Source organism: Lontra canadensis, unplaced genomic scaffold (assembly GCF_010015895.1).
Source record: "Lontra canadensis isolate GAN:19392208 unplaced genomic scaffold, GSC_riverotter_1.0 scaffold2, whole genome shotgun sequence".
NCBI classification, from domain to species: Eukaryota; Metazoa; Chordata; class Mammalia; order Carnivora; family Mustelidae; genus Lontra; species Lontra canadensis.
Window position 1 is genome coordinate 45,922,661 of NW_022630996.1, and position 12,451 is coordinate 45,935,111.

General features: G+C 42.0%; 1 protein-coding gene across 1 annotated transcript in view; it reads right to left on the minus strand.

The window, feature by feature from the left end:
* DNAH11 (dynein axonemal heavy chain 11) overlaps window positions 1-12,451 on the minus strand; it is a 317,403-nt gene that overhangs the window by 242,106 nt on the left and 62,846 nt on the right. Inside the window, exons 15-20 of the mRNA XM_032873525.1 lie at window positions 8,745-9,077; window positions 8,266-8,520; window positions 8,016-8,185; window positions 7,545-7,767; window positions 3,545-3,661; window positions 3,334-3,420 (exon numbers count right to left, since the gene is read on the minus strand). Of these exons, the coding sequence (XP_032729416.1) occupies window positions 3,334-3,420; window positions 3,545-3,661; window positions 7,545-7,767; window positions 8,016-8,185; window positions 8,266-8,520; window positions 8,745-9,077 (1,185 nt within the window). The remainder of the gene's footprint in view (window positions 1-3,333; window positions 3,421-3,544; window positions 3,662-7,544; window positions 7,768-8,015; window positions 8,186-8,265; window positions 8,521-8,744; window positions 9,078-12,451) is intronic.

The window sequence follows — 12,451 nt, forward strand, 5'->3', positions numbered from 1 at the left end:
CTGTGAACCTCTGGCTAGGTCCACATTTGCAACCTCTACTTTAAAATGAAAATTAAAAGAAGCTGGCAGTGTAATTATTGGTAAACTGTAGGGTTCTGATGAGGAAACTCACGGCTACTCAGAAAGTGAGAGGAGACTAGTCAGCAACCCAATCATGTCAGCAATCATGCCCCCACGCCTACTTCAGCAAAATTTGCTCAGGTAACAGACGTCTGTGACAACCGTCTTCCCGATTCTCATTGTACAGCTGGAGACTCGGCTCTAGAGAGCCAACGGTGAGGCTCTAGAGCTTCCACTGAAAAAGCAACCACTTCTTTAAAAAAGTTTCGGATCTAAAAATATCCTAGAGATCATCAACAGCACAAACTGTACTGAAGAGAATTCATGAAATAAAACCCTGGAGCTAAAGACAACAGATGAGGAGAAGCTTCACTGTATGACGATCTTTCCCACAACTGGTCTACCATCCCAGCGATGGAGGATAGTCTGTTGTGCCAAATGTAAGTGGAGTCTTTTTTTCTTTCTCGATAAGCCAACTCTTAATTTTAGTTTTTATGAACATAGCAGTGTATTCACACGGTCCACGTTAGAGGAGGATGGAGGAGGCTGTGGGGCAGAGGCAGCTCGTTCTCTCTCCAGTTCTTCTGGGTGCCATTTCTCTAACTCTCGATTCTGTGCACAGGCCACTCCTTCTTCATTTATCAACTTAGGTTACCGGCTTTGCCAAAAAAAATAAAAGACTTGACTTCATTTTTCCACTTTATATTTTCTCCCATCCTCCTCTCAATACCCAACTATTACTTTAGTTCTTCTGATTTTTTTTAATTTAAATACTCATACTTAATCCTTTTTGCTTCATCAGTTTTTAACTCTCTTGATTTTCTACTATGCCAAGAGGAGTATCAGCACTTTCATCTTCTTTCATTATAGGAGTTACAGACTTCATTTTTATAAATCACACCTTTATAAATAAGAACCACAATTCTCTAGTTTTACCCATTTTCTGTGAGGAAAATTCCATGCACATCAAAGGGTGTGTGTGCACACCATCCAGTTTAGGACTATGTTATCACTCACTTTTAATGGACTCCTCAGTTTTACTCCCCTCCTTCCCACTATAGAATTAACCACCTAATTTTTATTTAATATTCCTGTTTTTTTTTTTTTTTACAACCTATGCATGCACTGCTAAATGCTAAAATGTTAAAGTTTGTTTCTGAAGTTTATGTGAATAATTTTATACTCTGTATTAAGATATTCCAATTCATCTTTATTTTTGAGGCACATTTATATATATTCGTGAGGCTGTGGGAAATTCATTGATTCCTACTACTGTGTAAGCACTACCCTGCATAAATACTACATTTAATTTGTTACCTTGTATAGATAACGCAGTTACTGTTATCTGCTTCTGATGGTCAGTTAGGCCCCCCAGGTAACCAGTACTCATGCTCCCAAGAATCTCCCTGTCCCTGTGGTGTGAAATGTTCCATCTGCCCCCACAGCAGCGCAGGCTTCTATGCTTGCCGCTGCTTTCCACCCTCCATTCAGCTCCTCCATTTCTTTCCCTGCCCTTTAGGAGCTTCCTCTTCTATTCTGGAGAGCTCAGCAATGCATTTCAGGTTGCACAAACGTGCATGTGTTTTGGCATCTGTTTTAATGAAGGATTCTTCGAATCGTCTAGAGTACCATGCTCCCCAAAGTCAACCGCCCTTCCAGTCAGCATTTTTTCCATTTCTTATACTAACTTATTCCTAAATAAACACACCTAGTTATGTTAATTCAAGTGTGTCCTATGTCTTTGGCTTTGAGGAAACAAAAGTACATAATCTAAGTTTACCACAGACCGACTTATAAAGGAGAGATTCACCATACCATTCCCTTTGATTCTGGAGGGTCAAAGGTTTCTGCCTGGTGGAGTGAGGTGCCTTGAGTACAAGGGTCTACCACAACCTCCCAGAACAAGCAGATACGTGCCTCTGGATGAATCTGCTTCAGTAAGTATTAGACGTAAGATTAGATTAGAGCGTGCCCGCGCGTGCACACACACAGACCACCCCCACACACACAAACAACTTCAAAATAAAGGTAACCCAGTCCTACTATATTCAGAACATCCCTTGACACTTTCTGTAGGTACCAAGATAAATATCTCTTGACTTTTAAATACTTAACTCTATACTGTTACATTACAGCATGAAAAAAGGTAGCATTCAATAAATATCTGTAGTAAATGTTTACATACAGCACATTGGTTACTCAAGTAAAAATGCCTCCCCTTCCATAATCTGCTCGGACCACTTGCAATTTAGACAGAATTTTTAAAAACCCCACAACTCTATTAGCATATTCTAACCCACAATGCATATATTAACCAGTTTTCTACAGCCAAGTGCAGGAGGAGATCTGCTCCAGTACGGTGCTTTCTGAAAGGGCATAAAGCAGATAAAACTAAACTCAACCCAGAACATGGGACAGGGAGGTACAAGCTGTGTCCGCTCGAGTTTTCTACCAGTCTAAGGAGTCAAGCCTCTCTCTGGAGTAAAAACAGGATGGCAGCCTCCGTGAAGATCTCAGAAAGTTTCACCACTCCTGAATCTAAACTTCACGGTCATTGCTCTTTTTGGCTGCTAGGTTAAGAATTCCTAAAGAAACTAAAGTGTTATTTTTCTAATAATCTTTTAATACATTTTTTTCAAGCTTCACGAGAACTACTCACCATTTTGGGTTGTATGCCCATTACGTTCCTTCTTACAGGCAACGATAATAAAGCAGTTCATTAGAAACTAGGGTTGGATGACTCCATAATATTTGTATCCCAAGTTAAGAGTTAAGTTATGGGCTTTCTTCACTATGGTTAAAAGTCGCTAGGAAAGTATCACAGAGCCAACAATAATAGAGGGTAAAATTCCTGATTAAAAAAAAATTTGGACAGCTAGCATTTTAATACTATTCTGCCACCATGTAATCTCCAATGTTACTCAACTACACATGATGATTTATCTGAAAGGAAGAGAAGCTACATCATAGGAATATTATAAAAACCATATTTAACCAATACATCTAAAGTTCTTGGCACATTTACATAGTAAGTGCTTAAAAAATAGTTGTTACTTTCGCTATCATGATCACTTTGATAATGATGGTCATTTTGAGAGACATGATTTAAAATACTACTGGGGTGAACGAATGGTTCATAACCCGGTTTCCAACAGTTAATTCTCAACTGCCTAACTAAGTGCCAAACTAAGGCAAAATATCCCAGTAAGTCAGTATCTAATCTGACTTTCTACAAGGGCTATTGTAGCAAAAAACAACTGAGATCAGCATTACCTTATCAAGCACTGTGTACGGATTTTCTGCATTAAAACTGAGAGGCGCGTAGAGTCTGAATCTCTCTCTGAACTCGGCCTGCTTCCGCTGATGAGGGCAGAAAACACTGAAGGTGAATTACCAACAGCAGCTTCAGTTACCCTTGTAAAAACTCTCTCTAAAACAAAGAGAAAACGAACCTAACACCCCTAAAACTTGGTAGCTTGCTTACATCGAAGGAAGTACACTTTTTCCTTATGAGGGTGACTTCTGCATTTTGGAGAGGCGAGACAGCATGTCTAACAGTCACTGCAATCTTTTTGGTAGTTTCCCATCTTTCAGGTAATTCCTACGGAAACAAAGGTACAGATGGGAAAATACTTCCGTGACTGAATTAAATGAAGTCCACAGGATTTAATTATTCCCACCTCTATACATTAACCCATGACATCTCCACATTCTTCTGGGACAGAAGGACTTTATCCCCAGAAAGATGCAAGTGGCTAAAGGCTCCGGCCAGGCTGACCCACTGGCACCACAGGATTCATCTGTTCCAAGCATAAGCCAGATTTGTCCTCTGGTGTAAGATTTATGGCAGAATACAGGAAGTCTTTTCCAAATACACATCAATTTCCAAACTGTTTTGCTGTTAAGGGAATGAAATTCAGGGGCTCTAGAAAGGACTTCCCAGCTGTCTAACAAGTGGAAATGGGAGCCAGGTTTAGCAATTTAGCAAGTGAAGAAAGATGCTTTGAATCTCGTGGGGCACAGAGGAAAGCGTAAAGTTAATCTCCTGCCTTTTCCTCTAGCTTCCAAAGCTCTGTGTGTACTCTGTCTTGACAAAGAGTTCGAGCATTTAGGTCAGGTTCATTGCAAGTAACCAGGATTTCCGAAGTGAAGAGAGGCCAAGGGAAGGGAAGGTTAATTTCTACTTGATGTAGGACAAAAGCAGCAATAAATAGTTCAGGTAGCAACTCAGCTCTGCACTGCCTGACTACAATGCAAACAAGAAAACAGCAAATTATTTTCTTTGAAGAGCCGTTGTGCGTACATGCTGTTGAAAAGCATTCCTTGTGCCCAGACTAACAAAGCATTGTTTCTCTGGGTGATCTCCTAGGACACTGAAATTGTTCTGTCATACAAAACCACCCATAGTGAGGGGACTCTACTTGTGCAGCTCAAATGCAAAAACAAAGGTTCTAGAGACTATTTTGTGAGCCTCAATAAATATTTGATGAATGATTGAGTAGCTGTCAATTATGAAGAGCGCACTGTGCTACATGTCAACTGTATCTGTGCGGGGGAGGGGTAATGGAAAGATAAGACACGTTCTTCCACTTAAATTGTTTTACAATTTGTCAGAGTCAATGAGAAGCACCCAAGAACTATTCTATGGGACAGAATGCTTGGAAGGCGACGTTCCTGATGGAATTACCCAAACGGACCAGAGACCAAGAGACCTGGGCTTTAAACCTCCTTGTCCTTCATCTCCTTTTTCTACCCTTCTCATCCAAACTCTACACCCTCATCTCTGCACTCTCACTTTGCATTTCCAATTGATCCCAGGAACCTAACCATCACCTGGAGTCCCTTGGGAGTAACGGGTATAAAGGTCACATCCCTGGGTCACGCCCCTTAACCCTGACTGACACCGTAAACCTGCTATTACCGGCTTCTTGTTTAGGGATTCTAAGTAAGCTTCCACTTGATACAAACAGATGTTCCTTGAAAACCAAAAGATCAGACAATCTCTGAAGTTTAAATGATAGGATTCCCCCAAAGAGGTAGCACAGAACTTGTGGCTCAAAGACAAGACTGGGTTCCAGTAGGCAGAAACTAGGGCGAGATCCTTGAGATCCTGCAAGGTAAGATGACCAGTGCAGGCTGGGGGTAAAAGAGTGCTCGGAGGGCAACTAGTTGGTGCTCATAGGCTAGAGGCCGTCAGTGAAGGCTTCCTAACAAGAAGGGACTTGATACGAATCTATACACTAAAGTTTAATCCTGCTTCCAGACTGTATCGTAGAGAGGGAGTGAGGACACAGCCACACAGAGGGGCTTCTTAGCACAGAACCCAACACAGGCAAGTATTAGGGAAATGTAACTGCTAACTGCTAATGATTATGAAGAAGAAACAATAACTATCACAAACTGCTTTAATAAAAATAAAATTGGGGCACTGTTAGCCTCCAACTGAAATGTGCATTGCCTTTGAGTCTTATTTTTTCTCTTGACTAGCCTGAATTACTGACGGAGGCACACACACAGCTAGAAGTGTGGCCCACTTTTGAAATATTAAAAACCCTAACGCTTTCAATAATTCATTAACCTCAAGTAAGGAGCCAAACTCTTATGGTACAAATTCTAGCTGTACTAAAATCCCTGGTATCCATGACCTGTGTTCCGACTGGTTTTTCTATTTTAAGGTCCAAGACCTGGCTCAAAGAATATCCAAAGCTTTCTAAAAACAAATATTTATATTGTTTCCTATACCATTTCATCTCTTGTTATATAGCTATGTATCTACAACTCATCTCTGTGTCTAAGTGGATTTCAGATCTAAGGACAGTTTCATAAAGAGAATTGAGTAATTCTCTTTATGAATTCTTTATAGTCCCCAGAGTCAAAAGACTCCACCTGTAAATACACTGTTGCATTTCATCCTCACAAAAAAAACAAAAACAAAAACAAACAAACAAACAAAAAACGGAGATATAAAAGGCAGCAGCAGCTGTGAAAAGTCTGGCAACTTAGAATCACTCCAAGACCCTGCATTTCACTACTGTGAATACAGAAGAAATTGAAAACTGATACAAAAGTAAGCAAGCAAGCATGCAAGCAAGCAAGAAAGAAAAAGAAACAAGTACCCAAATAAATACTTGCGGACCCATGCTCACAGCAGCATTATTCAAGATCACCGAAAGATGGTAACCACTCAGATGTCCAAATGTCCATCAACCAATGAAAAGCTTAACAAGCTGTGGTCGATGCAAACACAATGAGCCGGTGTTCAGACACGAGATGAATGTGGCATTCACATGCCACAAGACCAATGAACCTCTAATATACCGGGCCAAGTGAAAGAAGCCAGACACAAAATACCCCAGACTGGATAATTCCATTTATGTGCAGTGTCCAGAGTAAGTAAATGCATAGATACAGGGAAAGATTGGCAGCAGCAAGGACCAGTGGCAGGGCAAGAGTGGGGAGGAATGTGGAAGGATGGCTAGTGGGTGCAGAGGTTCTTGTCAGAGCAATGAACATGTTTTGAGATCAGAGGTGGTAGTTACACGATATTATGTCCATACTAAAAGCCACACACTTTCAAAGGATTACTTTCATGGCATGTGAACTGTGAATTTCACCCAACAAAGAAGTGAGAACCTGGAGACCATACCCATTTTAGAAGCGAGGAGTTTGGAGAGAGAGTTTACACAAGAGGAAGCATGCTCGGAGGCAAGCAGATGGCATGGCCTCACACAGTACTTGGGTTCCAGGCTCGAATCACTGAACTAGGATTTAATACAAGTTTTTCTAAGTGAATGTGTCCACTGCTCACACTTGCCAAGTTAAATGTAAGCCCATGCTGGAAGCTGATGGAGAATGGAAATATATGATCTATACATCTTCCACACAGGCGTGTGGAGAGAAGCTTGACTGTGAGATTTTGATTCATGGTTTCAGTTCAAAATAAAAAGACTTCACTTGTCACTGGGCACAGAGCAGCCACCAACTTTCTAGAGCATAGAAACAGGAGGACGACACAGAACTCCTATGTAGAAAACAGTGATTTCTCCGTCACTTGGGCTTTCTTTATTCTTTATTAAAATGTCCATGATATGTTTCTGAAGACTAGGACACTTCTCAATTGAGAAGCAGCTTTCAATGAAAGAGAACAGGGGGGTATGTTTCATGTCTGGGAGGAAGGGTTGGGAAACCCCAAGGAGCATCCCTGAGGCCGTTCGCTAAATACCTCCTAGCAAGAAGGCAACGGGCACAGCAGTTGAGATGGAATATCTTGGCATAAAACACATTTAGGTTCATGCAGGCTGGAATGACTTGTGTGACCTTGAAAAACGTATTATATCTAAGTTTCAGATTCCTAACCTGCAGAATGCCAACAGTTGTCTCCAGTACAGGTTGTTCTAGGATGTTCTCAGAGAGGTCACGTGAAGAACTTGGCCAAAGGAGGTGCCCAATGTATGTTAATTTGGGTACTTAACCATGACACATACCTCCAGCTGAATATAGACTTGCTCAGGCATATTCTGGCCGTAGTTTTCCAAGAGTATGATGGTTTGCTTTAGTGGTTCAAAGAGTTCATCCGTAGTTCTCTGTCGGCTTCTTACTGCCAGAAGATGCCCCATGATATCAACTAAACCATCGTGATCACCCTCACTTAAATCTCTCTGAAGTCCAGCATCTGTCTCCTTTATAAATTCTTGGAGCTCATTCAGACTAGTACGTACATATATAGATACACACAAACATATACGTACATGAACACACACAAACCCAAAGTAAACACATTAAAACCTTCAGAAGACTTCTGATAGTCAACAATGAAAATAAGATTCTTTCTAAACATCACTCTTTATCTCTAAGAAACTGGTAGTTTTAATGTTCTTAAAATTTATGTCTTAGCTTCAGAAAGCAGTCAGGTGTTAAGAGTTGTAATTCCAAATCCCAAAAGCATAGAAGGTTACCTGTCTACGACAAATCTCAAAAGATGCTCCTGAAACATCCAGCTCCATTTCTTAATAATGTTCAGCAAGCTCACTTTGAAAGGCTTCATGTCCACCTTGAACCAACTATCAAACACTCTGAAGTCATCAAACTTGCTCATCTGAACATACAAAGCTTCGTAAATGTCAATCTATAATTAGAAAAAAAAAAAGTCCTTGGACAGTCAGTCAGACAGGAGAAACTACAGGGAACACTGAGGGTTTTCCTTGCCTGTTCTTTGAACTGCTCCAGACTTGGTGGTTGTTCAAGGACTTCTTCAGGTGTGTGAGTGTCCATTTCCTCAGACGACCCCGCCTGGCCATACAGGAGAAAATGCTTCATAAACTCAGCTCGGTCATCAACCCAGAGGTAAGCGTACGTGTCCAGGGTGTTTCTGAAGTCCAAGACTTTGCTGATGACATCTGCCACTCTCTTCATGATCTCCTGCCTGACCTCTACCAGGCCCAACATATTCTCCATGTCATTCTAAATGAAAGGAAAATCAAGCATTCGTTAGAACGCACCTCGCTCTGTCAATCACAAGCAAGGTAACATCACCCAAGGCCCTCCGTCAAAGGGAGAGTACTTGGTGAACTCAGAAACTGTGTTGTTGTTTTTTTTCCACTTCTCCTTTCCATGCAATCCCCATTATCTCCGGTTATGTTTCAATCATTAATATCAAAGGTCACATGCTTTTTTGGGGACAATACCTGATAAGTTGCTATTTCCAGATGTGCAGCCACTCGCTCCATCTGGGCAGACATCCTACAACTGCTGCCCAGCATTTCTTCTACAAGATCGTAGAAGCCATCCCCTGCCTCTCTTTCTAGAGAAGGTTTGAAGAGAATCTCAGGGGGCATTAAGATCATCTGCACTTGAAAAAATGGCACAGCTTTCAGTTGTTTCTCCGTATTCATCAGAAAGAAGTCTAAGTCATGCATGATGGCTTGAAAAAAGCCTTCTACCACCATGTCATCAATGAACTCCACATAAATCTTCCAGGTATCCAGAGAAGGATTGGCTTTGAAGAGCTTCCTATTTTCCTAAAACATAAATAGTAACAGAGGGGTACCAACTATAGTAGGTACAAAAATGAGAGCTTTCCACTGAAATGTTTTGTTAAAGAAGTGACTGCCTTTCTGTACATGAGACAGGAACATTTAAATGCCAGGTCATAGTGCCTGAAGCCGAATAGTAACTATCTCAGCAGGATTTTGTAACACCTAGATCAACTATAACATACATTCAAAAGTCATCCTTTAAAGGAAAAATCATAATGAAAAATGCTGTCTTCAAGTATGTACTAGAGATAGAGGGTTTTTTTTTTTTAACGCATACTCTATGTCCTGGACGTAGGCTCCAGTTCTTGCTCTATGTGAACTCTATGTGGCCCTGGGCTTTGTCTTCCATGGCCTCATGTGTAAAGGAGGTTTCCCAAACTGGTCTTTCAGAGAACACTGTTCTGGAATATCCAAGATCATGTAGTCTGCAAAGTGCTATGTAGTCTAGGCCTTTCTGAGAGATTCACTGTGCTACTACTGAATGTCAACTTAACTTGGTTGAACCAAAACAAGCAACCAAATGACAAACACTTTGTGCAAACCACCTATAAGCAGCCTATAGAATAGTAACTCAGCTTGAGAAAAACCAGCCTCGTGAAGGCAAAGTTCCCTTTGTGCTTCAACAGTATTAAGTTCTTCTACCTTGACATCTCCCAAGAGTATGGGTAATGAACAGGTCGATAGAGCATGACAAGGTCAGACATGAATACTGTTTAGGACTGCTAGAGGCTGAGCATATGGTGTAGCAGGACTAGGGACACAGATTTGAAAAGGTCAGGTGGGCAGCAAGGGTAGATTCCAGAGATACCTTTCCGAGTAGTAAAGGTTACATAGTCCCTCCAGTCCAGGGGGCAGATGCCCAAGGCAGAAACTAGATCACAGAGAAATCTGGACTGGAATGAGAGCTGATGATAAGGTAGATGATACTCTGCCTTTTCTTTGATCATTTGCTACTATGGATGTATGATCCACAATTCAAAAGATATGTGTTACAGGCAAGAACCACAACTACAGAGGTGATAAAATGGGACCTAGACTGGAAAGTTCTTAGAGGGATATCTTGCCCTCAACAAATTTAAGGACCTCTCCTTTCAAGGATGCTGTCTTGCCTATCTAGCTGGAACCATACATATCTGTATATATCTGTAGTATATGTGGCCCACACCCCTGGAGCGTGTTGTGCAGTAGATATCCTAGGCATCTGTACATAGCAGACCTGGATCCTTTGTAGTCACTAGAAAGAAGAAGTATAGATCTTACACCTAGGGAAAAAAAAAATCCTTAAATACCATTCAAATGAAAAGTTTATTCATTTGAAAGTTATAAAAATAAAGACCTAAAACACACCAAGCGTCACACTGGTAGGAAGTTAGCACCCAAGCTAGGACTACAAATAGGACCTTTTGACGCCCCCTCCACCAGGGTAGGGCTCTTCCAAACATATCACAGTATAGTACCTGTGACTGCCTCACTGTTTATACTTATTTTTTTTAAGATTTTATTTATTTGACAGAGAGATCACATGTAGGCAGAGAGGCAGTCAGAGAGAGAGGAGTAAGCAGGCTCCCTGCTGAGCAGAGAGCCCGATGTGGGGTTTCATCCCAGGACCGTGGGGCCATGACCTGAGGCGAAGGCAGAGGCTTTAACCCACTGAGTCACCCAGGCACCCTGCTTATACTTTTTCATCCCAAGATATCCAGGTTATATACTGCAGTGTGCATATATATATATATATATATATATATATATATATATATATAGTGTTTGTTTTACTTTCAACAATTTAATGTAAAGAGGAAAAGGAAAGAAGAGCTTTGGGTCACTTAGGCATGGCTCAGGTCCCTTCCAAACCGAATCTTTCATTGTTCCATTCTTCTCTCTTCATCTTAGACTCTGCCTGCAAACTATCCCTTAGAATATCCCCAGCCACACAGGGTGCAGCCTTAAAAGGCAGAAATGACCTACCCTCTGCAGTATTTCCACAGCTTTCCCCCAAATGACACTCCTCAGAGGTAGTCTGAGAGCCAGGCTCAAAATCATGGACTGATCCGAGGGTCAGGGACAGGGGGAAATCACAAAAATACAACTTCTAGAAACAATCATTCCAACCCTATTTTGAAGTTGACGTCTTTCAAGTTGGAACCTCTCCTCTGTTCTCATACTGAGAACAAGGACTCCAGAGGTGCTTAGTTTCTGGCTTGAGGCAAAAAGAATTGAGTCCATTTATTAGCAGAAAAACTCCAACCTTATTCTCTGAGGGGACCAAATTCTTAGAATAATCTTCAAAGCCTCCTTTTATGAAGCTCCACATCCAGCCTGTTAGGACATTCTGTTTGTTATACTCAACTTAAAATATATCCAGAATCTAACCATTCCTAATCACCTCCATCGTCACGACCCCAGTCCAGACACCAGGGATCTGTCACCTAGGTTACAGCCAGATGCCACGCCTCTGTCACCTAGGTTACGGCCATGGTAACCCTTCCAGGCCCCCGCCTCCCCTGTGCTTGAGTTTCAACACGACAGCTGGACTCTCTTCCAAATCAAAGTTAGATCATGTTTACTCTCTTCTCTTCCAAGTCCTGCAACGAGCTCTCCAAGGAGCCCGGAGTAAAAGCCGAAGTCTGTACAAAGGCCCATGCGGACTTCCCTGAAGTGCTGGGCCACTTGACCCCTCCTCACGGCCCACAAGCATCTGAGCATCTGACTTGAGCTCCTTGTCCCCTGCACCCCCCTACTCCCAGAGCGGGGGCCGCATTCGCCTTCGGGCTTCGCATCAAACACCCAGCACCTTCCTCCCTGATGACCATTTCCTCTGTCTGGAACACTCCTTTCCCACCGGCCCGCTGTGTTGACTCTGTAACTTGGCTCTCATCTTACCTTCTCCTTTAGGCTCATCCCGATCATCCTGTTTAAACCCCCACCCCCCAACCCTGAGCCCAGCGTCTGCTCTCTGCGCTCTGCTCTCTTTTCCTCTTTGTTCTGCAGCACTCAACCAGTTCTTTCACCTGTGCCTCACATGCACCGTTTCTGACATCTCTCTCCTCACTAGGATGGGAGCACCACAGAAGCAAGGGTCCCTATTCTGTCCACTCAAGTATCTCAAGAAGCTAAATCGGTACTGGGCCCATAAGAGGCTCACCTGAAGTATTTCTTGAGGAAGTGAATGATACTGGAACATTAAACTACATAATTGGTTATAGTCTATTTCAGCAGAAAAACCATAAGTCCATTGCTCATTCTCTTACTGAAAGTTAGCCTAGAGAAAAGTGTCTTTACTTTACACATGAGGAAATTCAGGCGTGGTTTCTGGAAGACACAAGACCAAAAACCCTTGTTTTTTACCTCCACCATGG